We start from the raw sequence: 27,720 nt of genomic DNA on the forward strand, positions 1-27,720 counted from the left end.
TTTGGACCGTGGGAAATTATAACAGGCCTATTTCACGCTTGAATTTTACAGACAAAGCAATTAAGTGCGAAAATAATTGTCAGATTAATCAATTATAAGTTATTATTAGACATATGTTGCAACCCTAGTACAAAGATTTTCATTTCTATGGCCAAAGAAAATGTAATTAAACAGGCAGCTGCACAAATTAAATATAAAATGCTGATAATATTATTATTCTCAAGTAAGATGGAATTTATAACATTTATATTAATAATAATAGCAATAATATTTAAGTGTTATTATTATTACTACCACAGGCTTTACTTTTTACTCTTCCTGTGCTCAGTTACTGCACTTCAGTGTAAACTTGCACATCAGTCCAAATGTTGTTTCCTCACAGCTTCAGACGTTGATAATAGTGTCATCAGTGACGTCAACGATGGTTGTAATCAGTCACGTGAGCCGCGCAGGTCTGGATAAAGCGCTGCTCGGGACTACACAGGCTATTCGGGTTCGTCCATCCCAGTGTGAATTATTATTTTTTTATAATAACAAATTTAGACAGAGGTAAAATAAAAACAAACAGACGGAGCCAGCACTGAGGAATAATATTTCTAATCAACAGAAATCTCGGTTTTTGTCTCGACTCATACTCGACAGATCATCTTTCAATCGAGATGTGAGTAGATTCTTCTTTTAATGAGAATAAAAACAAACGACGCCCACACACCCAGTTTTTATAATTCAGCTGTTTCACGTGTTTATTTTATTTTTACATGTTGTGTTCTTATTCGTGATTGTGTGTGTGAGCGCTACAAACGGAAACCTTTGATGTAACCTGTTATTTTGATGTCGGGTGGTTTATTAGGACAATTGACCGACAAGGATAATATGTTATATAATAATATTGTCGTCTTGCTGGATGCATCACAAGCGTAACTGAATGCTTTAATAGTGAGCATCGCAGCCTGTGCGTGATTCCCAGTATTTACAGTGCGCCCATTGGTTACAAAGAAGTCATATGGAGGCTTATTTTATTGCATCCCGAGTAGATGCTCCATAAGATGGCTCCTTGTGGTGTGGGCATATGAGAAACCCCCTCTGTACTATTGTGGTTGCTATGGTCAGTTGTGTTTTTCAAAGGAACATTTGCTGGCTTTGTGGTGAGCTAAACCAAATATTCCCTATGCACAAAATGCAAGCGTTGCAAGCTTATCATGCAGGGTTCCTTAGTATTTTTCCAGCACCACCTCAGAGTATTTTTCTCCTTCATCTTTCTGCTCTATTTATCTTGGGCGTGTGTGGTTTCCTCGTCAAGCAGCCAGGGTACCCCCCTGTCAAACATAAGGAATGCAAATGGCTGATGAGGGTGAGGGTTGTCTTCATGGCTAAGAGGGAACAGATGCTGAGTGAAATGTTGTGGTGGTTCCCTCCCCAGATCAGACTGCCCATCCTCCCTGCCCTCCTGCTGTTAACACAGCCCTCTAATCCTTGCACAGCCTGAGACTGACTGTCCAGCAGCGGCTGCTTCTGTCTCTGGGGCCGTAATTATAACAACACTGTGGTGCTCAAAGCAAAAGTCAAAAGGCCTTTATTTCACATCACAAAATTACATGCAGTGTGGAGAGAGGGTCAATTATTTTTGACGGTTTCATGTCAAAATCCTGCCTTACTGTGAGGAGGAAAATGTTGAAAAATAAATGTTCCTTGCAAGAAATATCAAACGGCGTGGATGAAAAAATGATAAAAGCTCCCATCATAGCTCCAATATGTTGTTTAATCTTATTCCAGCCAGCATTTTGACATATTCTGTCACAGTTCAAGTTTTAAACAACTATTATTTGTACCATTATTTGTAATTTTGTCAAAATTCCACTTGGCAGTTCTGTCTTTACAAACTAGTTCTGTGTGGACAAGTAGTGATAAAAATCCAGAAAAGTGTGTTTTAGATTACAGTCAAGACTCAAAGGTTTCCCTACATACCAAATATGACAGCTCCAAGGAAAATAGTATAAAGTGATGAACAGTTTTTATCAATGGTGCACCCACTAAAGGCATATTGCAGTATTTTAAATGAAGTCCTGGGGCTGGCAGATACAAAATGTGAGGTGTGACGTTCTCAGACTGTGTGGGGAAAATCTGCTGCCCAAGTGGTAAACAAATTTCTGACAAATCTGTCATTTCTGCGAAGCTGTTGATTGGACGTGACTCATAAAAACAATAGTGGATGCGAACAGGGAAGTTGGCCCATTCCCTGGTAAGAAGAGGAAATCCGCTATGTCCTTATTTGTGTGGCTTTTATGAAGAAAGCTGTGGTGAATGAAAAAAATTGCAGTTTCTGGGGAGACCGCGTGTGACTCACTTCCAGTCCTGGGCGAACACAGGATTGCCTGCAATAAGTGAGGTAGTAGGAGGAGAGTTGAAATTATGTGGAAAATGAAATATCATGTGTATTGGAGCCAGGTTTATTTATAGGCTTTTTTTTGCCACTGAAGCAGGTCTCACAGGATTTTAGAAGTCTTTCTAGACTGATGTACTGAACAATCAAAGTGATGCAACACTGTGTGCAAACAAACAAATGGAAGCACAGAACACATGACAGCAAAGGGCTCGTAACTAATCGTCTGATCTAGTGCGGCCTGCCCAGTAACATCAACCTTAGACACTAATGGAAAACAAAGTGGAAATTCACAAACACATTGCCAGGGAAAGACTGTGAGATGAGCTGCCAGGTAAGAACAAAAAGAAAACAATATGAGAGACAAAACGAATGCTTTAGTTCATTTTTTGTTTCACATTTTACACTCTGTCTCAGACACTCTCTGAACAGAGTACATCTGTGGTACAGACACAGGCCATTAGCCGAGTTGTATTCAACTAGAGCAATGTTTCCAACTTGTTTCAGCATCAGAGTGAGAAACGTTCAGTCTTTCAGTTCAGCGTTCACTTTCAATCTTGTTGCTATGGTGAGGATTAGATATAATTTTAGGCCTCTACGTCCTGTTGAGTGGGAGGAATAGACGCAGTGGATGCACTGTGGTTGGAACTGGAGATTACATCTATATTTAATCCAGAACCTTCCAAGTATTATACGACACATCTGCCATGGCATCGGCTGTACATATTTAGGATCATTCACGTAACACCATTTAGAGCAGGTGATTTACGGACTGGCTTAAGTGTTGTGTCATGTTAAAAAAGAGGTGGAGCCACTGAAAAATGATCAACTTTCTTTGGCTGTTAGGTCACTAAATAATATGGATCGTAAACGTATAACAAAAAATATCCTTCTTGATTTTCATTCTTTACCATAATCACTGTGTTTATGAGCAGCCTGGTGGAAGCTTAACATTCGAGCAAAGTGGTTCCCAACTAGTGGGTTGTGGTCCAAAATGGGGTCATGGGAGCAGTCAGAATGGACCACAAGTGGAAAAAAAACACCCTTTATTTTTAAGTGCAGTACTTTTCAGCAGAGAGCTTTTTTGAAGTGTAATTTTCTGCTGTAGAGTGAGTGACTAATCAACAGCAACTGACAGAGACAGCAACCTAGCTTGATGACGTAGCCAAACACAAGTATACCACTGAATATACTCAACTGTGTGGACCTTGAACTAATGACTAAGGAGAAATCTGGACGCTGTGGCTGTACCAGTTGGGATTCTGAATAGTATGCCGCCTCAAAATCATACTTGCCAATTCTGTACTACATATATGGGCGATTCAGGTAGGACAACAATCTCAGATGTGGTATATTTGCAGACATTATCTGCTGTCAAAAAGGCCCTATAATAACCCAATAAACTAATCCAGTGGTTCCCAAGTGATCTCGCCACAAGGTTCAGATGTCTCCTTAGTCATTAGATCAAGGTCCACAGAGTTGAATCTATTCAGCATCATACTTGCTTTTAGCCACGTCGTTGAGCTAGTTTGCTGTCTCTGTTAAGTAGGTGTTGATTAGTCACTCACTCGACAGTAGAAAACAGCACTTCAGAATACAAGCACTGTGCTGGAAACTCAATGTACTTAGAAAAAAAGGTGTGTTTTTTTACAAACTTGACATGTTTGCAAGTCACTTGCGGTCCATCAGAATGGACCCATGATGCAATTGTGGACCACAACCCACCAGGTGGAAACCACTGAAGTAATCCATCGGATACGCAAAGAAAAAAGTGATTATTGTGACACTTGTCTTAATGAGTGACTTCAGTCTGCAATAAGATCTGATTGGTCCATTCAAGCCATTTCTCCCACTGTCTTGTAAGATATCCTGATTAAATGTACTATTATTGCAAGTGTAGCACACAGTGTTCAGGAGTTCTTTGTTCTATGATTGTCAGGCCCATGGTCTTCTCCTGTGCCCCTGTTGACCCTGAAGCGTGCAAAAGTTTTGCTTTTTGGTGCCACTCATCACAGTGCTAGAAAAGTGGAACCAGTGGAGCAATGTGGAGAAAGAGCATAGCTAAGCAGCCACTTTAAATGTGCATCTATTGTGAAAATAACATCTTGAAAGCGTTTCAATTCCTGGACCTTTTTGTTTTTCCCAAATTCGATTCTACAGCTCATGCCATCATTTTAATCAATTTTGAAAACCTGAGTGAACAAAAGCTGCATGAGAAAAACAAGTCCTGTCTTTTGTAAGTGCAGCTGCAATATATACATGCATAGTTTGTCATCTAATTAAATGCAGTATTGAATGAAATTAGGAAAAGATGAAAACTTTTCTTGCAGTTTGGCATGCTGAGTCATTGGCAATGCCCACAAGGCTCAACACTGCAGAGCACAAATAACTGGCAACAAAACAGCCGCCAGCTAATCGGGAAAACACTCATAAACACATGGAGGCCAAAACACTGCAAGACCGTGAGCAACCTTGTGATGATGAGTCAGAATTTTAAAAGACAACTTATGCAACAGGAAATATATATGACAGAACTTTGGTGGGGCATTTCTTTTGGATGGTCTTATGGTTTCTGGTAGGCTCAGAAACGTGCTTGCCGCTATAGATCATCCCACTTTTTCCATGTTCTCATGTTAGCGGTGCATTCCATGCCCTAAGCCTGTAAGCAGTGCTTAGCGTTCTGCCCCATCAGTCGGCCACACGAGGGAATGGGACACAGATCCATTAGCTTTAAAGCCAGTGGAAGCCAAAGTCCTGAGTGGGTGAGATATGGTCACAGCTTCTTGTGTGCCATGGTCCCTAGTAGTGATACATCCAATGCAGACGAGGCGACTAACTTTATGCTAACTCCTTCACATCCCAGTGGGAGAAATAATAGGCAGCTGTTTATCAGTTTGCCAGCGAGTGTGGAGGAACTGCTGTGAGAGATAAAGCAGGCTCTTCAGCTGAAGCACAATGAGCTGCCCCAGTGCTGAGAGGGCTTCCAGGGCTCAGTGCTTTGTGATAAAGCTATAACAAGCTGACTCACAGGCGCTCCCTCTATTCTTTTCTTTTACACGACATTGTTGAGCGCAGAATATATGTCGTCTGAATATTACCTCGCTGAGAGCTTCGAAAAAGCTCTTTGCTGCACTTCAGTGAACCCTGTCTTCATTTCCCAATGCACGCTTATAGTTCTGGTACTTTTCCTCTCTGCACATTTTTCTTTCTTTTTTTCTACAAAGGCATGTGTTTTATTTTACATAATCGGTCATGGCATATACCAAGGTCATTGGTCTTAAACCCTCCCATATTTCTTGTTGAAATATGGTGTTTTTGCAGAGAGGAATGCACACTAAATGCTTCCAGATGCTCTCATTATATTTTGTTGTTTCTTCAGTATGGTATGCATTTGTAATATAGGTTATGTCTACTTTACATGCTGCATGGAGTCTGTAAATCTGTGTTTAACGCAACAATTGGAGTAGCAGGACGATAATTACAGTGTGCTCAGAGACTGATTTTAAAGATGATGCTGTTTTTGCCAGGATATTCTGCTCAGCCAGGTCATTTCCTGGTGGCAAAGGCCCATTTTCTCTTGTTTTTAAGCTTTTAGCAATATGATTAAAATGCATAATGAAAGCCCTCCCCCCTGTCCTCTTCTCTTTTCAGCCCACAGTGTGGGAATGGGAAATGATGGAGGATAAAGGGCCTCGTGTAGCCGACTACTTTGTGGTTGCCGGCCTCACCGACTCATCCAAGCCTTTGGAGGAGGAGCTCCACTTTGATGATGCCGGTCCCAAGTCTGTGAAACCAAAAGCCCCTATCACTGACGTAGCTGTGGTGATTCGCTCCCTGGGTGAAGAAGTACCCCCGGGGTTCACCTGTGTTGAAAGCACCCCCTCAGGCCTCTCTGCAGAGCTCAATGGAGCCAGCCTCAGGGGCCCACAGATATTCTTGTGCTTCAAGCGAGGCAGAGATAAGCCTCCACTGACAGATCTTGGGTAAGCAGTAATCCTCAGTCACTGACCCTTTACTCACCCAGCACCACTAATCACTTCTCTGCCTTGGGTCACTATAATCTGCTCTTAAACACATCCTCTACTCTGACATCTCTTCAATGAATACATTATCAGAGCACTCCAGTAATATTTCCCAAGAAAGTCTTGTTACAAAAGGATCATATACACACCACTTAACACTGCCTTGTGCCTCAGGGTTCTGTATGAGTGGAAAGAGAAGCTGAAACCTGGATGTCACATCGTCCAGACCACCCCCTCAGGTCGCCCTGCCAACATCAGCAACTCGTCATCCCAGCGCATCTACATCACCTACCGCCGTGCACCGAAGAGTCAACCCCATACCTCACTGGCTGTCACTGATGTCTGCGTCATCATCCCCGGCAAGGGCGAGACGCCCCCTCACACCTTCTGCAAGGTGGACAAGAATCTCAACAGCAGCATGGTGGGAAAGAGCTCTGAGAACACTGTTATATTTCTAGTGTGTCTGTATAGTAATGCAGGTTTTGACTGATCTGTGATGTCTCTTCTCATATTCCAGTGGGGATCCTCAGTCTACCTTTGTTATAAGAAGTCTCTGGCTAAAACAAACACAATCGCATACAAAGCAGGTAAAGCGGTGTGCAGAATCTCTATTATGAGCTAAACCAAATTCAGAAGGCTCAAATACATAATCAGATTGAGGGAATGTCAGTTTTAAACAAGGTGACCGTAAATTAATGACTGTGCTTGTGTGCATTTGTGCAGGTCTGCTGTGTAGGTATCCTGAAGAGGACTACGAGTCCTTCCCACTGCCTGAGTCTGTGCCTATGTTCTGCCTGCCTATGGGGGCAACAGTCGAGTGCTGGCCAGCACACACCAAACACTCCCTGCCTGTTTTTTCCACATTTGTCCTGACGGGTGCCTCTGGAGAAAAGGTAAAACCCCTTCCTTAAATTAGCCTTACGGAAAACCATGTTGTTTCTTATAATCTTTCATAATCACTTGCCTTTTTGTGCATTTGCAAAACACAAACAAGCCTACAGCATGCCCACTGATTTTGCCAAGGAAACCACCACTCTGTTCAGAGTCCTGCTAACTTTCATTTACATCATCATTAATTAGGCAGTTCTCCCAAAGTTGGCATCAGTTTTCTGCCCTTAAATACATAAATTCTCCCTTAATTGCCTAATTTCAGCCAGCCTCTCCATCTTTATCCCCCCTCCGTCTCTCTCTCTGTGCATTAGGATCCCTTATGAATTAGTTTGTTGATGAACTGCAGTGGTTTTTCTAGGAATACCAGACAATCTTAATCAACCTCTAAACTCTGACTGGAATCAAAAATGGTCCAAAGGCTGTGTTTGGAATACTAAAAGGCTTTAAGTCTTTGAAAGCAATGCAGCATGAAAGATTTTTTTTGCAGCTCATCTTTTGAATAATGGATAGCTCATGCGCCACTTGGGCTGGTACATAAGTTTTAAATGCTGAATGCCTCAGTGCTCACTCCTTGCCTGCAACCTCTAGTCTGCAGACTAGTCTCCTGGCACTCTATGCCTGGTATGATTTGTTTATCTATTTGGGAGGAACAACTTCAAAGGACTGAGTGTGATTTAGCCGATTTATTATGATGAAAATTCTCCAGTGGAGCTGCCACAACAGCTTACCTGAATAAGTGAATAAGGACGACTGTGCTTTGTGTCTTTGTTAAGTTGCTTCAGGATGTTTGTGCGTGTACTCCTGGATATTCTTTATGCAGATCATCACACTGATATTGTGATCCTTTTGCTTGCAGGTTTACGGAGCAGCCATCCAGTTCTATGAGCCTTACTCAGAGGAGAACCTGTCTGAGCGTCAGCGCTCGCAGCTCGGCCTGCCAAGCTCTGATCTTGGACCCGATGGGACCAGGAGTGTTTACAGCAACAAGAGCATCTGTCTGCTCTCCCACTGGCCCTTCTTCCAGTCCTTCAGAAGCTTTCTTACTTTCCTCTACCGATACTCCATCTCTGGACCACATGCCCTGCCTATTGAAAAGTTAGCAATGTTTTACAGACCCATCCTCTCTGGTTTAAAGTTTAAAGTCTATTCTTAGTCTTGCCCTTACTGCCTTTTTAAGTGGTTCTTTTTTACCCACAGGCACATCTCTCACTTCATGCAAAATGTGCCATTCCCTTCCACTCAGAGACCACGCATCCTAGTGCAGGTAAGCTTAAAATGTGAAATTTCATGAGTGAAGTAATGACCTCAGTTCTGCATGGCTGCTTTATCTGGTTTGACAGGAATTTCTTTAACCACGCTGTAGTCATGAGCTAAATCCTCCACCCACTGACGCTCTAATGCTCTAACGCTCTCCTGTGTTGCTTCCACAGCTGTCTCCGCACGACAGCCTGATACTGAGCCAGCCTGTGTCCTCTCCGCTGCCTCTCAGGTAGAGACACATCAGTGAAATGCAAAACATAAAGACATGCTGTATTTGCTTCAGTCTTAATTTGGTCCATTTGTGTGTCCAGTGGTGGAAGCCTCTCCACGTTACTCCTGAATCTGGGCCCGAAGAACGCAGCCACTCTGCTGGTGCTGGCTGTCACAGAGCACAAGATCCTGGTTCATTCCCTGCGTCCAGCTGTGCTCACCAGTGTTACAGAGGCCCTTGTGTCTGTAAGTCTTTTGTTCTTTTCCTTCCTTTCCACTGTTCCTGATAAAACCACTAAACAGGGTGGTCTTTAATGTGATTATAGCTACAATGGTGGATGAGCTGCAGCGTCAATGAACCAACTACCTATAATCACATCAAAGAGGACCCTCTGGTATTTTAAATGAACGATTACCACTATAAATGCTCTTCAAAGAAATGAAGTTCTCAGAAAATGGGAGGAAATATTTCTGATTAGCTCCCGGTTTAAAGGTTCAGTGTGTGGGATTTAGGGGGATATATTGACAGAAATAGAATATAATAGTTCTATAATTGGCATGTTTTCTGAAGTGTGTAATCATCTGAAAATAAGAAGTGAGTTTTTGTTATCTCAGAATGGGCCACTTATATCTACATAGGGAGTGGGTCCGCATGTACAGAGATCACCTGGTTGTACCGGCATGTTTCTACCGTAGCTCAGAATGGACAAAGCAAACAAAAAAATCACCTGGTCCCTTTGTTTTGAAGAAGAAGAGACCTCTGTGGATAATTTGGTTCACCTACTGAACGATGAACACTAAAGGAATTCTAACCAGGAGAAGTTTCAGCTGGTTGCAGTCTTCAATCCTCACCGCTAGATGCCACGAAATCCCCAAATCTTACACACTGTTCCTTTAAATCTCTGCACTGACTCTATATCAATTATAACATATTGATCTTCCCTTTCAGATGATCTTTCCCTTCCACTGGCCATGCCCCTACATCCCCCTGTGCCCTCTTGCTCTGGCCGGTGTCCTCAGTGCACCATGTCCTTTCATCGTGGGTGTGGACTCCCGGTACTTTGACCTCTACGTGCCCCCAGCTGACATCAGCTGTGTGGATCTGGACACCAACACAATCTCCCAGTAAGTGGCCTTTTAACTGCAACCGCTCTGTGATAGATGGCCACCTTCAACTCGAAGACACTCCCTTCAGAAATAAAAAATTCTAATGGTTTAACTTTTAGTAGGTCTAATGGTGAAAGTTCTCCCCAAGGTTATCGGTATCACTCAACCTCTTATGTAATGATAGGAGCTGGAATGTGAAATATTTTTACTTGACATAAAAGCACATTTGGGTCTCCTTCATCAACCCAAAAGCTGCGGTGAGATTAAATTGTCAGTGCTGATGTCAGTGAATTTGTCTCCCTCCTTGTATCTCCTCGCAATGTTTCTTGACTGTCCTCCTGTGTAAATGAAAACCGTATGGTGTGCTTTCAGAAAAGACGACAAGAAGGCTCTAACGTGGAAAATCTTGCCCAGGAGAGCCTGCAAACATCTCCTGAACACCCTGAATAAGCTCTATCAGCAGCTCACTGAGGGTGAGTCCAGTTTGATGCTGTGTCATTTTATCTGTGGTTTCGTGAATAATTGATGTCAGCTGCTTGATTCTGTTGAGTCAGCGTGTACAGTCAATTTTACAGGAAAACTCATTGGATGCTTACAGTGTTATAAGAAACCAGCTTTGTTGGTCGATGTTTAGTGCATCCCAAGAGAAAGGAAGTGTAATTTAATCTGTATCCACTTCTGCTCAACCTGGCTCATCTACATATACTTAGATTACAAATTTACTGTGATTCAGTCGATGATGTATCAGATCTATTGGAGTCTGCTGCAGAAATGTCTGTCTCCACTGTCATGTTTTTTTCTTTGTGATGGTTAAACATTGATGCAAAATAAATCCCAGCCTAGAAAGGAGCTCTTTGATTGCAACAGATTAACATTTACCTTTGATGTTTTCTGCTATCACACTCCATTTTAGCTGAATTGAAAATATAATGATGCAATGTCAGGTGGTCTATTTTTGGCTGGTAATACTGAGGCATTCAAAAAAAACCACCCAGAAATTAATTGCTTGCTGTTAGATGTTTATAATAGTGTTCCAGGGAGGTTTTTTTTGTTTTTTCACAACCACGCTAGCATTTTCTTTCCCATCTATACCAGAAAAATAACAAATGCTTACAAACCTTTCTCTGGCACTCACAATAATTTGCAAATATTTGTTTATGTGTTTATATATTTAACATAATCTACTATTGTGTGCTGTCAGGTGGTCAGCTGAACCGTGAAGATGTGCAGATGGAGCACACAGTGACTGACAGTGAGCTTAACGGTGGGAAGAGTCTCCACACTCTGGAGCTGGAGATCCAGGAGGCCTTCCTGCGCTTCATGGCGGCCATCCTACGAGGATACCGCTCCTACCTCCTGCCCATCACCCAAGCCCCCTCTGAGAAGACCACCGATGCCAGCTCCCTCTTTGACATCCAAGGTACACTTGAGTCTTCATCTGTGATGTTATACTGTGTGCAATAGACCTTTTTCACGGCAGACATTTTGATGTGTCATTGTAAGAAAGACACAGGTGTATTATAAGAGCTGCATTCCACTCAGGGGAGGCCTTGGTATTGTGCTTGCTGGCTTGCACAATACTTGGACACCTAATGGAGCTGAGTCATCATTAATGTTATCAATTTCACCTGTGCTTTTCCCACTATGACAAGTCAAAATGTCAGCTGAGAAAAAGGTCTGTTACAAAAACACCCTGACAAGCTATTGTTGCCGTGCCTTACGTGATTCAGTGCTATAGGAGGTCAGGGGGTTAAGATCTGAGTGCTGCTGCATCAAAGTTTGGCCTAAATTACTGCTGTAATGACTCTGGTGATTAAGCTTAAGCTTCACTGGAAATTAGGCTTGGATGACAAATCACAGACAGCGCTATGATTAATAGCACAATGTCCCTGCGCATCTGTGTGCTCTTATGCAAGCAGAGCAGCAGAGAACAAACTGTCTCATACAACAGTATTCATTTCCTGTAAATGTTGGTTAAGTCGACACGTTGACCCCGCAAACATTCTCATTCCTCAAACAGGTTAATGTCCAGTTTTATAATCTGATATTAATGCCCACTTGTCATGCTTGTCATTACATAATGTGCTTTGTTTTGTAGGCTTCCTGAAAAGCAGAGACCGCTCCCACCAGAGGTTTTACTCTCTCATGACCAAGACTCAAATGTTCAGCCGTTTCATAGAGGAGTGCTCCTTTGTCAGTGATAAAGACGCCAGCCTGGCTTTCTTCGATGAGTGTGTTGATAAGGTGAGGTTTGCAGCTAATCCTTACTATGGATTTTCTGTGTCAGAGACAGTTCATCAGAAGAGCTGCATCATTTTGCTGTGTAGGAGCAAATGCTCCAATAAATGTATTCAGTCTGGCCTCCGCCCGTTTGCAGAAGAAACAAAGCTGAGGCGTTTAGAGGGAAGATTAATCACATGCTGTCCTTTCAATTAAGATGTCTTATTAGGGTCTTGGTTTAATTTGAAGGAGCTAATAAGCAAATAACAGGGACTAATAGAAATAAACAAAGAGTAATTAACACTGTCTCCCTTGAGCTGCTTATTAACATCAGTGCTATCAGCTTTTAGCATCTATAATGTCCCCTGTTCTTCCAGTCCTTTTTAAAAGTGCTTTCCTGTCTTCTTTTTTGGTATTTCTATTATTGTCATCCTCTTCTTCTGCTCTGATTTTCTGCCTTTTGTCTTTTATGCTGCGCTGCTTGTCATCACTGGCCACTGCCTGGTAGCTATTCACTACTGGCAGCAAGGTAAGGTACCAGAGCTTGTTTTGTAGTTTAAACCTCTTTTGTTTGTGAGAGTAAATTAGTTTTTTTTTTTTGCACTCATTTTCTTTTTTTAGCTGTAGTGGAATCAGGTATGACCCCAAAGTAAAGTGTTTTCCATTGTTTCTTTGCGCATGACTCAGGTCAGAGTGTTTTGTGTGAGTGTGTACTGAATAAATCAAAGTGAGGGGAGTGTGGCTAAAAGTGCAGGAGAGGTCTTGAATGTGAGGAAGTGCATTAGCTGTCAGTGTGTGTGTCCGCAGTCTGCTTTATTGAACCAGGTGCCATTAGATTGAACCACACAAAGAGGTTATGCAGAATTGTAAGAGACTGTGACGGGACGCTGAGATAGTGAGATTAATTATTTGTGCTTGCCTTTCACTGCAGTGACTGTGCACTATCCTGACATAATTGCAAAAATAGAATGAGAGTAGAATGGACATTAAACTGTTTGCCGTGGTCGTTTAAGGAAAATGGGGATTGTTGTCAGTTGTTATGGTGACGACATGTCAGTGTGGCCATGAAGTGCGTCACACTCTATAGTTTGAGAACCTCGTCTATTCTTACATCTATTCTCCCTATTAAACAGGGAAACACAACAGTACGCCAACCATTTTCTCCCTGTCAATAAACTGTTAGCTCATCATAAAACACACTTCATTCTGACAAAACCATCTCAGTTAGTCTTGTTAGTCATCTAGTTAATTAATCCACTGTTCCAACAATCACCAGCTCTGGTTTGGCCGAAATGAACCCTCCTTTCACAGAGTTAGATGTGACAATATGCTGATCTGCATGCTGTTTATCCATCTGGTCGCTGCCTCTTAGCTGCCCACTGAGCAGTGACTCTTCCATGTTCTTCTGAGGCAACTAGACCTACCCTATGTCATGTTTTAACAAACATGCAATTAATAGAAAAAAAATAAACAGTTATAGTAATATTTTAATGGATTGCTTATTTGAAAATATCCTTTTCCACTGCTCATTCGGTTGTTACTGCAAGTTGGTTTGCTCAGACGCATGTTAGCCTTCTACAACAGTTGCAATGGCACATAAAAACATAATAAAAACGGCCATTCTGTTACAGTGATTTAAATCGGAATATCTGGTCTACTATCATTCTATTTTTATGAATGTAATACAAAAGAATGACAGAAGAAGGCAGGTGTGATTATCCTTTGTTAATACGTTGTGCTTTATGTTGTTAATATCCCACAGGATGTTGACGAATCCTGCTCGTTGTCAGTAAGAGCGTTAGTCATTCAGTGATTTGACAGCTTTTATTAACACAAGCTGCCCACGCATGTTTTGTAACACAAAAAAAGACAAAACATTGCCCTCTCCTCCGAAAAAACCCTCTGTGCTTGCAAACTTGTGCAATGAGGAAGTCGCATACATCCTGCATAAACAGTGGGAGCTCCTGTACGTGCAGTCGCTGCGGTTATTATTGAGAAGTGGAAGCATTGATTCATTCAGCGTCAGTGCTGCTGAGCTTGACAAAGAGTGTGTGATTGAGAAAGACCTATTGGGTGTAAGAGGAAGGGCAACAAGCAGAGAAACACTGAGCAGAATCGAAGCGAGGGCAGATAGGTCAGTGAGAGTTAGTTGACTGAATCATCTACTTGACTGAGTGGAACAAACCCTGTAACGCAGTAGCACTGGGGAGCTTTTCAGCCGCTGCCACAATATTAACGTTTTTGTGAAGCTCATGTCCGAGATAAGCTGGTAATCGATTCCGATAAGCCAAGTGAATGCACATGAGCATAGCAGGCTTTTTATGATCTCCCAGACAGCTATTCAGTGGTGATTTTCTCCTAGAAGAGAACATGGCTTTACTTTGCCATGCAGCACAGAGGAATACTGCTGTTGTTCTCAGACAGTGGAGATCCTCACATGTCTCTCCATGCAGCAAATCAGCTCTGAGCTGAAGAAAATGTAGCAGTTTAGTATCGAGCATTGCTGCCAAAGCGGTACAGTTTAATGGTTTCATGTCCCAGGAGTAACATGGCATCCATTTTGTCCAGGTCACTGCAGCCTGGATTCATTTAGTCTTGGAGGATTCATAGGATCAAGCCTTTGCCTTGGCAGTGCCCTTAGGTAGATGGAGTAGGGCCATATTCCTGATGGAGATGGACTCATTACTGACATCTGTTTGTCCTCACTGACCCTCATATCTGATCTGATCTGAGGACTCAGACAGTTTCAGATGCCCATGAGCCCCGAGGCAGCATTAGCGTCTATAGATTTATGTTTAGAGAAAAAAATTAAGACCAGAGTGAGAAGTAATGACAAATGTGTTTTTTCCTTGAAAATCAGATGGACAGTGAGCGGCCGGAGGAAACCAGACTGATCGAACTGGATGAATCCCACCGCAGTGAGCACACGGTCTATATCAACCCTCCAGAGCTGCCTCCACTACCACAGGGAGAAGAGCATCCTCTGTGCTATAGGTACCACACTGCAGATCAATGTCTTAATGATAGCTACAAGACAGGCTGTTTCTTTCTTTTACTGCGTCTCACAGAGACACACTTCAAGAGCACTTCTCACCGACACTGGGTGCACTCAGCGGCTCCCGAAGGAGAGACACAGCGTAAATTGTCTCTGTTGTTGAAGAATTTGTCACTGCTTTAGGGCTTTGTTATTATTTCCAGCTGGAACACATCACTTTAGGATTCTTATGTCGGTGCTCGAGCTTCCAGGATGTTAGAGCCGAACCATTGTGCTTGTCGTTTGGCTTGCCGGTGTTTATGTGGGATTGATGTCTATTTCAGTTTATGTATATGTGTATATGAGTGAATATATATATCGTTCTGCAGCTACTCTGGGTTCCCTGTGCTGAATGCTGAGCTTCTGGAGCCACTGGAGGGGCCAAATCCTCCATCAGGAGGCATGGCCTCACGCCACAGCAGCCCTGCCAGCCCCACGGCCATCTTTAGGCGCTCTAAACAGGTCAGCCATATGAGTAGTGAGATTTTCTTGAAAACGTACTCAGTCTAAGAAATGAATCATGATTTATTTTTCTAGAAATGCCACATATAAACCCAAATTTTCTGTCTTCTCCTAGCTCTTTCTGTTTTGAAACCATATAATTATTAATAAACGCAGATATGTTCAATTAATTCTCACAGCTGATGCTTGTTTGAGCCTGTGTTTATGTTTTTAATTTAAGAGCTCTTTTTACTGCTGCACTCCCTCTACATAATGATGGATAGGGTAATAAATGTAAATGCAAATCTAGCTGCAAGAAGATAAATTATCTCAACATGTGATCTTCTTTTTTTTAATCTCAGGAGATCAAATCAGCTCAAAGGATGGCCAAAACCCATTCATCTATGCCTCAGATGTGGTCCAAGTGTCTGCTGCGCCACTGCTACGGCCTTTGGTTCATCTGCCTGCCAGGGTTTGTCGGCACCTGCCACTCAAAGGTGCGCGCTCTGCGTACAGCTTATGATGTGCTGAGGAAGATGCAGGACAAGAAGCTGCAGGCTCCAGATGAGGTGGGAAACTGCGTCAGACAACCACGTCACTATATACATGTTCAGTGGTGCAGATTGATTTTTAAATCCTGGTGTTTTTCTGTCCTAGGTGTGTTACCGTGTGTTGCTGCAGCTGTGCGGGCAGTACAGCCAGCCAGTCCTTGCTGTCAGGGTGTTGTTTGAGATGAAGAAAGCCGGAGTTCAGCCTAACGCCATCACCTATGGGTACTACAACAAGGTGCGTGCTCTTTATATGTACTGTACAAGCAATAAACAAGCTAATCTGATTCTAAATTAGACAGTCTGAAAATGTATGACCACATATGCTGAACATATTCATTGCTGCAGGCGGTGTTAGAGAGCACCTGGCCCTCCACCACCAGGGGAGGCTACTTTTTGTGGGGGAAACTGAGAAACGTGATCCTGGGTGTGCTCCAGTTCAAGCGAGCAGGGAGGAAACAACAGACACTGAACAGAGACCCTCAGCTTTCAGGTAAGAATACTAATGTCCAGACTGAGGGATGCATTAAATATATATTTTTTGCTGACATCTGATCTGGTACCCCCTGATTTCCATGTTAATTTTTGCTGTAATTACGCTGATGTTTTTCCTTTCATTAGCAATACTTCCACAATGTCTGTCGAAATATGCTCCCTACAGTAATTTATTATGTTTTTACAAACACACACAGAAAGTTAGATGTGAACTTAGATTTATTCATTTCAGTTTCTTCATCATATATCACAATATAGCCAGAAATGAAATCACGCTCTTTACACTAACACATTTATCATCCACATATGAAATCACTGTGATTTATTAGCTGTAACATATTTTTAAACATATCACCCAATGTCAATATGATAACTGACGCAGTATATTGTGCCTTCCCACATTGACTGCCTGCAAATACTAAAACCAGTCATTGTTTTATACCCAAGACTAATCAGGGCCTAAGTTGTTTGAGACTGCAGTGGTAATTACTTTTCAGTTGGGCGCAAATTCAGTAACTAAGAGACTGAAAGTCGAGGAGTTTTCTTACTTCCTGTGGTTCTTAAAAAATAGACATGCAAATGACTGTGATCCTGTGGGAGCACTTGTTTCTTCCTTACAAGTCTCAGAAGGAGGTTTATCCCAACTCCAGCCTCCTCCAGCACATGCCGCTCCCAACCTGCATTTCTGTAATGACACTAATTAAACAGAGTGAAGAGGTTTTCCTCCCCAGCAGTTACTACACACAGGTTGCTCCCTAATTCCCACAGCAGCCCAGTTAGACTCTCATTACCATAATGGCATGTTGTGCGAGGGGGTCTGATAAAAAACAACATGCTTTACATCGTATGCTCCGACCTTGGTGTTGTTTTTGTTGTTCATTTTGATTTTATTCTCTTCACAAGAAGGATTTTATTCAAAATTCCCCAAAATGGTAATGTGATCATGTTGAGTAGCTTGATCTTAGTTATTTCACTAAATAATTCTCCTGAGAATGTACAATTGGTGAAATAAAAAAATGTGCAATTCAATGTGATTTATTCAGCCCTCGTTTTTCTCTCCTTTGAGTTAAAAATACAACAAAAAAGTGAAGCCTTGATTATCTTTCGGCACTCTGGCATCCTTTTCATGTCGTTCAATCACATCGACAGCTATGTGACATTCAGAGCATTCCTGCATCTTTGCAGTAACGATTACAGCAGCGTTCAGGCATTGTTTGCACAGAGCCCTTATAGCAGCTGGGCTCTTATCCTGCTGGTGCTCTGTCATTTGTTTTAATCATCCTCATCCCCTTTCTCTGTTATCTCACTTCAGACGGCAGTGATCTTGACACAGTCAGTCATGGCAGTTTGGACAGTGCTAATGACTCTGCCGAGCGTACTTCCATCGACACTGACTTCACTAAAATGGACTCCAGCGATGATGGATTCAGTACAGGTAGGAAACGACTCTTTCTTCTTTGAACTGTTTCGCTCTCATCCTTCAGTTGTGTCACTGCTCCTCCTCGTGTTTCAGCCTCTCTCTAGAAAGAAAATCTCAGTTTAATTTGATTAAAGTCACCACTTTAAATGTGGCCAACCCACATGATTTATTAACCTCAATTTTGCATTTCTCTACTTAAATGTCACTGTACTTATTTAAATTGTTTTGACACTACTGCACACTCTGGTTTCTGTCAATCACTCGACACCCACAGAAAGAGTCTCCAGTACCAAGAAATGCGTCAGTATTGTGTCTTCTATATGTGAAAAATGTCAGAGCAGCTCATCTGAACACACAAAAATATGAATTAACAAATAAAAAACACTATGAAGTTCATATTTTAAATATATATATATATATATAAATATATCATAAAAGAATAACAAATGCTAACAAGGCTAATTCTATTCCAATGACAAGGCAGCTTTATTTGTATTTATTTCATATACAAGGGCAGTTCAAAATGCTTTACAGAGCAAAAAAATATAAAACATCATACAGGATACAGAAATGAGTAAAGCAAAAAAGGATTTAAAAGGTAAAATTAATTAGTAAATGATTTACAATTTAAAAAAAGTAGCAAAAGTGCAGACAAGAGGTGCAAAGATAAAAAGATGTAGAATTGAGTTTAAAAATAAAGTTGAAAAAGGAACGTTTTTAGCTTTGACTTAAAAATGGTCAGATTCAGGACTTATCTAACATCATCTGGGAGGTTATTCCAGGTTTGTGCTGCATGATAACAAAACGCTGCTTCACCATGTTTTGTTCTGACTCTTGGGACGGTCAGTAGGCAGGCCCCAAATGTCTTCAGGGTCCTAGAGGGTTCATATGTCATTAAGGCAATGGCATTAAGAAGTAACTGTGGCAAATGTAAACTAAGCAATCATCAGGAGGCACATGCATCCATAAAATCTTTGCAGGCGATGGGTGATAGATAGTATTTTTTGTCTTTTTGCAGTAAATGTAAACTAGACTTTGACAAAAAATGAATTTGTTGCCTTGATGACACTTTGTTGGTTTCATCTTTTGCCCTTCATCTCACATTAAGACAAATGTCCTGCAGATAAAGGGCAGTCGAGACAACAGGGCTTACAGTGGCCCGTCAGCAGGATAAAGCTCTTGCACTAACAGTATCATGGACTCGAATCTGGCTCACAACTTGTCTCATTTTTCTCACCCCTCAGAGGGAAACAATTGAATAAAGCAGAAATTGCGTGAGAGTAAAATAAATCACAGTCGAGCCAGTTTGTACGTCTTCCTGCGGTTTGACCTTGTGAATATGATACAAGTTTTCAAAGACACCATTCCTTTCCTGCTGCTCCTGCTTTTCTATTCTGGGAGCATTGTGCTGTAAGCTGTAGGGAATGTCACCGTGCTCTGTTCAAAAAAAACTCTCAGATCAGTTGTCACTTATAAAGCAATCCACTGAGACTAAATAGCTGGGTTTTGATTCACTCAGCTCTTTCTGAAAGAGGGAACTAAGCTAGGTAGGAAAAATACAACCAAATAATTCACTGGTTATCTCTTATCTTTCCAGGTGGACAGTCAGACCAGGGTTACGATTCACTATCCAAAGAGGAGGAGCGGATGTGCAGCAGAGAGAGTGACAGCGCGCCACCGGTCGAAGACAAAGGGCCGAGGCAGTCCAGTGAGTTATGGATTAGCTTCTATCTCTAATCTTTGACACTTAGTACAGTTTCTGCAGGAGTGAATCACCGCTTACTGGCAGCAAAATGAACGCTCTTGCTTTAAAAGAGTATCATATGGCAGTGTGGGTGTACTGTATTCACCCGTCCATTTGCTGTTATTTTTAGGTGTTTTTGAGAAACAGATTCTGTTGATGGATAGATGCGTTATATAAGGAGGTGATTGTTTGCATGACAGGATTAGTCTTGAATATTTTTTGTTGCTGATAACAACATGTCGTTGATGCAATCTCTGTTCCAGACTCGCTAATTGGTGTGGGTGTTTCATCCCAGGCTTAATTGCGCACTTAATTTTTTGGGACAAGACAGCCATATTTTAAGATTAACAGCTGTCCCTTAAGGATACATGCAGCTGCCAATTTTACCCTAATTCACCCCACTGCAACAGCGTCACGCTGGCATGAACAGCTGCACTCCAGCAGCTGATGATTTTCTCTATTAAGTGTAAATTTTGCATGAATACAGTACTGATTTTGGAGATTTTGATGATTCATTGTCATTTAAATCTCCAGCGTCTGAGATTGAGATTCCAGTCAGCAGCGTTTCTCCTTCTTCTGGAAGCTGCAAATCAACCGATGTCAGTGCAGGTAGGTTTAAGAGGATCGTCAAAAGCCATCATTAATATATGTAAAAGCTACAGATGGAGCTAAATGTCTTGCCACTTATATTTTTGTCGCAGGCGATGGCAACAGGCTGCTTTCCAGTCCCTCTAGTGACGCCATTCTGTGTAGAGTTCTGCCAAAGTCAGAGAGGCCAAAATCTCTGGACTTGTCTGGTGGACAAGGAAGCCTAAGGCTCACCGTCCCTCACCTTGGCTCAGCAAAGCAGCATCACCTAGCTGCTGACAGACTGCACGGGGTAGAAGAAGAGGAGACAGAGACTGATAAACAGAAACCTGTGGTGGAGAGAAACGTCAGCTGCAGCGGTGCAGAGGAGAGGCCAGGTGTGCTCCTAGAGAGGAGTATCAGCTGTAGTGCTGCGACTGTGAGCAGAACAGGTGTCATTGAGAGGGGCTTTGATCCCCTGTCACTGATGGCAGCAGATGCGGTACAAGAGTGTGATCAGGAGAACAGCGGCACAAACAGGGCCCGCCGTGACCTCGCTGAAGAGATCGAGATGTACATGAATAATGGCAACAGCCCTCTGAGCAGTCGCACACCCAGCATGGACCTGCAGAACCCCTCGAGCCCTTTGTTTCACCCTGCCTCATCTCCTCACACCTCCCCGCGACCCTCCACCCTGCTCCGCTCTAGCACACACCTCCCGTTGCCTGTGAAATCAAAGGAGAGGCTGAGGCCGTCGCCGTCTCTTCCTCTGGGTGTCTGTACAAAAGACAGGGAGAGACCTTCCTCCTTGGTGTCACCATCCTCACCTACTCCCTCCTCCTCATCGTTCTCCATGGACTCACTGTTTACCCCGACTCTGGACATCTTCAAGAGCAGCGTCATATCAGCAGGGAAGGGCGTGGCTGAGAAGGCCAGTCGCCTCTACTCTCGTCTGTCCTCCCAGACTTCATTAACACAGGTTGGTAGTGCAGTATTTTCCCCGAAATAATATTCCCAATATAACTGCTACCATGACAACAATGATTTTTTTTCTTCCTCCTCTCCTGCAGGATGCAAACTGTGACCGGATTAGTGTATCCTCACTGACCTCAGGAGAGGCAGACTGCTCCTCACTGCTTGATAATGACTCCTGTCTGGACCCAGATGGCTTCACCTCCCCCCAGCATGGCAGCGTTTCCCGACTCAGGAGGAGCCCAGTTGTGGGTCATAACAACCTGGGAAGCCCCAGCACGCCCAACAGAGTGTTCAGACACAACTCCTTCTCTGGTGTGTTGCACATCCTTTAATCTGTCTGCTTGGCAAATATTTCTGGAACGAAGCTGCTTGTTCTAGTTAGAACCTTGAAATGTTTGCTTTACATGAACAAAACAATCCACATTTATTTAGAGTAGTTGTCAGCCTTTATGAAAGCATCTCTACTGTGTAGAAGTCATGGCTTACAGCTCTGCTTGTTAAATTTCTGTTTTAACTGCAGTGTTGTAATGGTTCCTAGCAAAACACTTCTTGACGATCTAAATTTAGAGTAAGAGGGCTCGGTAATGGAGAGCGTTGGGTGTTGTTCTGTGCGAAACTAGGCCAGCAGGCGTGAGGGCTGATTCAGTGTGTAGGCTGTTCTGCACCCAGCCACAGGCCCTAGTCTATACATAAACATGAGAACATGCACACGTGCATGCACACTCACGTGCACACTCTCAGATACACCAATGTGACACACAGATTTGCTAAACCTGCACTGAAAAAAGGAGAAAAAGTCCAATAATTGTTCACGTTAAAGAACAAGTTGCTGCTTCTTTTTGTTTTTCCACTTTTGCTGTATCAAATCCAGATACAGCTTTGACAGTTGTGTGAAATCTTGGCTTTGTCTCGTGTGTCTAATTGTATAATCCTCCCTCGTATCCAGGTGGTTTGGCACTTCCTTTTAAACCCCCTCACACTCCAGATTCCTCCCCCGACACCAGCCGCTTCCAACCCACTCCCAATTACACCATGGAGGTAAGCTACTCTCGTGTAAAAATCCCTTATCAGAGGCTCATCTGTAGAATGACTCACACTATCATGATTGAGTGTTAAACTATGTTTGCTGCTTTTGTTATAGGTGCTGATGTCCAGCTGTTCACTATGTAAGACATGTGACTGTCTGGTGTACGATGAGGAGATCATGGCTGGCTGGACAGCAAACGACTCCAACCTCAACAGCACTTGTCCGTTCTGCGGCACAGCCTTCCTGCCTTTCCTTAATGTGGAAATCAAAGACCTGAGACCACAGAGCAGGTAAATGCTCCCCTCACACAGACCGGTGTGTATACTGCATATATTCGCATAAAGTACAGAAACGCTTTGAACAATTATTAAGCAGCTTCTATTATTTCACACTGAATTTGCTGATAATATGAGGTCTAATGTCTTTGATCTCTGGTGCTATTGGTCTATTGTAAAAGTGTCCTGCTAGCTGGCACTTTTCTGAAAAAGCCTGACACACACACACACACACACACAAGGTCTTTTATCCCTGCGGCCTCTTTAAACAGATCCACTCTGTGTCTCCCCTCAGGTCTTCTAAGGAAAGTAATCCTGTTACTGAGGAGGTCACGTCACCGTCCCTCAATCCCGAGGCCAAAATGTCTGCGGCAGACTGTGCAGCTCAGTCATCTGCAGCTCCCCCGCAGGAGCAGGAGAGCAGCAGGAGTGCTGGGCCTGCGCCAGTGACAGTGCCCTACCTGAGCCCTCTGGTTCTGTGGAAGGAGCTGGAGAGCCTGCTGGTAAATGAGGGCGACCAGGCCATCTCCTCCCCGAGTGTCGTCGACCAACACCCAATTGTCTTCTGGAACCTCGTGTGGTACTTCAGAAGGCTGGAGTTGCCGAGCAACCTGCCGGCTCTCATCCTGGCCTCCCAGCACTGTAGCCATGGAGACCAGGTAAACATGCAGGTGTCTGTCAAGCTCCCCCACAGACCGCTGTGTGTAGATTGATCCATAAACCGTAAAGGCATCATTTATCAACTCTGTTAAATACACTTTTCCACTTTGCTGACATGAGTTAGATGCAAATATCAATACCACTCTCATATCTGTATGAAGCCGGGCCAAGTGAGTGGTATTGATCTTCTCATCTGATTCTGGGCAAGAAAGTGTGTTTCCCAAAATGTCAAAGTATTCTTCAAACCTCCTACTTGTGTGGAAAAAGAATCAAACTTTGGTGACTCCTAGTGGTAGTTTGAATAATAGACAAAACAGAGCAATGCATAAGAGCAGCACTTACAATTTTCACTAGGAACATCTCTTTATTTTTTTTTTTACTTTTTGCACGTATTAAAACTAAATAAAATTAAAATTCTACAATAAGGGCTGTGACATACAGAGTAAGGGATTAATATGCCATGTGTTTTACCCCTTACAGACTCCTCAGAGCGTTTCATCCGAGGACAGTAAGCAGGTGCTCGTGAGGATCATGTGGGACAACCTGAAGTTGCACAAAGACAAAGTTCAACCCTGCTATGTCCTGTGGAACACACATTGTAAGTCACTAAAGCATTTACTTTAACTGAGTCTGAGGTATAATACGGTTCAGAAGGTGAAATTATTTTCAGAAAATGATTTTGCCGGCAAGTTTGATCAAGGTCAGATATTTACATGTAAATTGAATAATGCATATGAAGTAACTAGAAAATCATGCATAATTCAGTACAGGCCTCCCATTAGTCATGCCACCCTTAACAGTGCTATACTTTCAGAATTGATTTGGAGCGATGGAGATGAATGAGCCTTTGATCAGGGTGACTTTTATCTTTTGTTCTTTGCAGGTGCAAACTCCCTGGTTCGCTCCGGGCTGTGCGAAGAAGGCCAAGTCTTCACTGTGGAGCTACTGCAGGGTTTTGTGAGGAGCATTAAGAAGAGTGATGTCTATCAGCCCATGAGCCAAATCATCCAGCTGCTGGGGCCAGAGATGGGCTTTAAGAGACAGAGGTGAGGAAATAAAGAGTTTAGTGAGAAGCTGTTTGTAAAAGGTGATACGGATGGAAAATCTAATCGATTTAATTTCTTCTTCTTTTCCCTCTCTCTCTGAAAAAGGAGCCTGTACAGAGATTTGTTGTTCCTTGCTTTGGTGGCTTTGGGAAAGAACAATATAAATATCAGTAAGTACAAAAGCATCCTGTTTTTATGCTCGCTGTTTGTGTGAGGCTCAGTCTAACACTTAAATCCAGAGTGAAATATCTCAACAACTGTTATATGGATTGCCATGAAATCTGGTACAGCTATCCATCGTGCCTAGAAGATGAATCCTACTGACTTAAGTGAATCCCTGACTTTCTCTCCAGTGCCACCAGCATGTCAAAGTTTTTATTTATCCTATCGAATATCTCAACATTTACCAGATAGACTGGCACAAAATGTCTCTTCTAAGTCTGAAGATGAGCATCAGCTGGAAACTTCACTTTGAATAAATTAAAATATGAATTGCACTTCATGGAGCTTAAGTGTGCGGACCTTTCTTCATGTTTTTTACAGACAATTATGCCCCACACAGGATGAATTATAATCATGTTTATGACTCCCTGACTTTTCATCTAGAGCCATTACCTGGTCAAAAATTTTAATTTGTCCAGCACTTGGCTTTTAAAACAAATACCTGCATAACCTACTATGTTCATCAGCCTCAGCTGTACTTTGACTTTAATGCTTAAATAGCAAATGTTAGTATGCTAACATGCTAAACAGAGATGGTAAATATTACATCTGCTAAGCGTCAGCATGTTAGCATTTACACTGCGAGCCTGTTAGCATGCTGACATTTACCACTGCACTTTAGTACAGCCTCACAAAAGCACAAGCACAACTAATCAGATCTTTTACTGTGCTATTAAAGCTATTTATAGGCATTATTTACAGATTTTTATTCCACATTTTAGCTCTTTGGTGTATTTATTTGTTTGTATGTTGTTGTATGTTACCGTGTTTCTCTGCACACCAAGCTGCTTTTAGCTAATTGCCCCTAGTGGGATAAAAAAGTTGTCTTGAATTTGAATTGAATAGTCTTGTTTTTTATACAGAAGCTAGAAGAGTTATTTTCTTGCTTTACCAAACAGTGACATAATATCACATTGTTCACTAACCTTTACCTCTCTACCTCTTTGCAGATGCTTTTGACCGGGAGTACAAGCTAGCATATGACCGCCTCACCCCCAACCAGGTTAAACTGACACACAACTGTGACCGTCCCCCCGGAGCAGGGGTCATGGAGTGCAGGAGGACTTTTGGGGAGCCTGGTCTGTAAAGTACTTCTCTTCTTCCGTCCCATTATGTTTTTCCTTCACGGTCACTGCTGCTGGGTTTCTTCTGTTTGTTTGTTTTTCGGACTGCTCCTTAGACTCAGGACCAGCTCACCTGACTGGAGCGCAGAGCTCTCAAGCACAACGGGACAATGACACTTAATGTAAAGCAACTGCCATGAGTTTCTAGTATACTGTTAGAGGCGTGGAGTGACAGCCTTGTGTTTGTAAATATTTAGAAAATCCACTGTATTTTCAGTATAACTCCAGTAAAATGTTTGTACAGTTATTATACAGTCTATTTTATGACTTTGTTTCTGTTGAAGCTGTGAGTAAGTACGTAAAAGTAAGTGTATGATCATCACATTGTCCAAATTTATAAGTGGTCCTGGCGACCTCGTTCAAGACTGTTGTCGAGTGTGTGTATACTAAGTACATGCTTTTAGACATTTGTGTTTTTACAAAGCACTTTGACAAGATGAGCTCTTGCCACTCATTTTCATTTATGTAACGCTGTGGCCCGGCCACCTTCGCTTAAGTGACTTTTTATTTGGCAGCTGCAGAACTTACTGCACTGTTTAATAGTCCCATTACATGCAGTTAATGGAAGCAAAGAAATTCCTCTTCATCTGCACCCTGTTAATATAGCAGGACCATGCTCATATGCCTGAATACACTAAATTAAATGGTTACATAAAAAAAAATATGAACTTCTGATTCAACAAGGGAGAACTCAGTTAATGTAAATGTATAATGTTTGTTTATTACTCCTTTTTTTGTACAATGTACCAAAATAACCTAAAAGGGAATCTCATGATTTATTTAGTTTTTTTTAAGCAATACCTTTTTTAATGTGAGGACTTACGAGTTTTTTGGGACCACCAAGGATAGATGTCCTTAAAAACAGTACAATCAAACTAATAGATGAATAAAAACTGAAAATAAATGTTTTCTGTTAGTTAAATCGACACAATTTTTGATAAAGAAATTAATTTATTGACACAGTAATTCATCTATAAAAATGTACAGAGTATTTGATTCTAGTATTTTGTATATTTCCTTCTGGTCTTCACTGTATGGTGTACATGTCAGTTTTGGACATTTGTACAGCAATGCACTGTTTAATGTGAAATACAGAGCAAAAAAAAGAGGACATTATAAATCTCTTTGGACAGATGATGGCGCAGGTTTCTTTGCACTGAGCATATTAAAAGATTAATTTGAAAGGTGTTAAGTTAGGAGAACAGCTCTGACCTGCCCTGCTTCAAAATCATGTCCAAAAATGAGTGTGATGGTTCACTGTGTTAATATTGTCTCTCACTTTTAACTGACAAAAACCTGCCTACATTCTGTTCGTACGGTACAAATGTGACGCAGCTTCACGGTTTATTACTGGACTTCACCACAGTTATTTATGGTGACACGATGCTGGATTAGACGAGGCTGTGTGCTTGGAATAAACACCAATATCACAGCATGTATATTTGCATTTTATTCACCTTATAATGTGTGACAAAAACAAACAAAAAAACACTGATGACCAAAACATTTGATGTCTACATGTTGTTTACACAATTTGTCAATTAAAACAATGTTTATGATGTATTATTTATCATTTGTAACACAGATACTAATTTGTATGATTTTTATATGAGAAAGAAATCAAATTTCTTCCCTGGCTGGATCTATAGTTTGCTTTCATTTATGAATAAACACGTTTATTCTACGGATGTCACGTCTGATTATTTCCAAAGTGCTATTGCCACGACTGACCTTTTTATTTATTTATTTTTTTATAAAAACTGATTAAGTTCAAGCAAGCTCAGGTTCTCTATTAATAAATGTTATAAAACGGTTGTTGGTGCACAGATTTGTACAAAATTTACATGTAGAAACTTCATACATTTTGCAAAATGTTCACATATTCTAGATTTCTAATTGCATTCTGAAGATGCTGTTTTGTAAACAGTAAAAAAAATGGTCATATCCCTGTTAGTGTTCATTCATTACACTTACCTACACTACTTCAGACAGTTTGCATCTCCTGATGTAATCAAATAATTTATGTAAAAGCTGCCATTGTTACTAAAAATA

General features: G+C 41.9%; 1 protein-coding gene across 2 annotated transcripts; it reads left to right on the plus strand.

The window, feature by feature from the left end:
• The first annotated feature begins 486 nt into the window (after positions 1–486).
• Positions 487–27,352, plus strand: dennd4a (DENN/MADD domain containing 4A). Of its 2 annotated transcripts, XM_033635408.2 has the most exons (31): positions 487–661; positions 6,032–6,363; positions 6,577–6,823; positions 6,920–6,989; positions 7,126–7,295; positions 8,150–8,388; positions 8,491–8,557; positions 8,724–8,782; positions 8,865–9,009; positions 9,713–9,888; positions 10,243–10,343; positions 11,072–11,290; positions 11,969–12,114; positions 12,599–12,619; positions 14,951–15,084; positions 15,454–15,586; positions 15,928–16,134; positions 16,223–16,351; positions 16,462–16,606; positions 17,921–18,043; positions 19,626–19,736; positions 20,307–20,381; positions 20,474–21,318; positions 21,410–21,626; positions 22,261–22,352; positions 22,456–22,631; positions 22,912–23,275; positions 23,757–23,874; positions 24,160–24,322; positions 24,428–24,492; positions 25,495–27,352. In XM_033635408.2, the coding sequence occupies exons 2-31, from the start codon at positions 6,053–6,055 to the stop codon at positions 25,629–25,631; spliced, it is 5,205 nt and encodes a 1,734-aa protein (XP_033491299.2). In that variant the 5' UTR covers positions 487–661; positions 6,032–6,052; the 3' UTR covers positions 25,632–27,352. The 2 variants fall into 2 exon arrangements, with proteins under 2 accessions (XP_033491299.2, XP_033491300.2); XM_033635409.2 differs by lacking the exon at positions 12,599–12,619 and having other exon boundaries at positions 523–661.
• The last annotated feature ends 368 nt before the right edge of the window (positions 27,353–27,720 follow it).

Source organism: Epinephelus lanceolatus, chromosome 5 (assembly GCF_041903045.1).
Source record: "Epinephelus lanceolatus isolate andai-2023 chromosome 5, ASM4190304v1, whole genome shotgun sequence".
Taxonomy (NCBI): Eukaryota; Metazoa; Chordata; class Actinopteri; order Perciformes; family Serranidae; genus Epinephelus; species Epinephelus lanceolatus.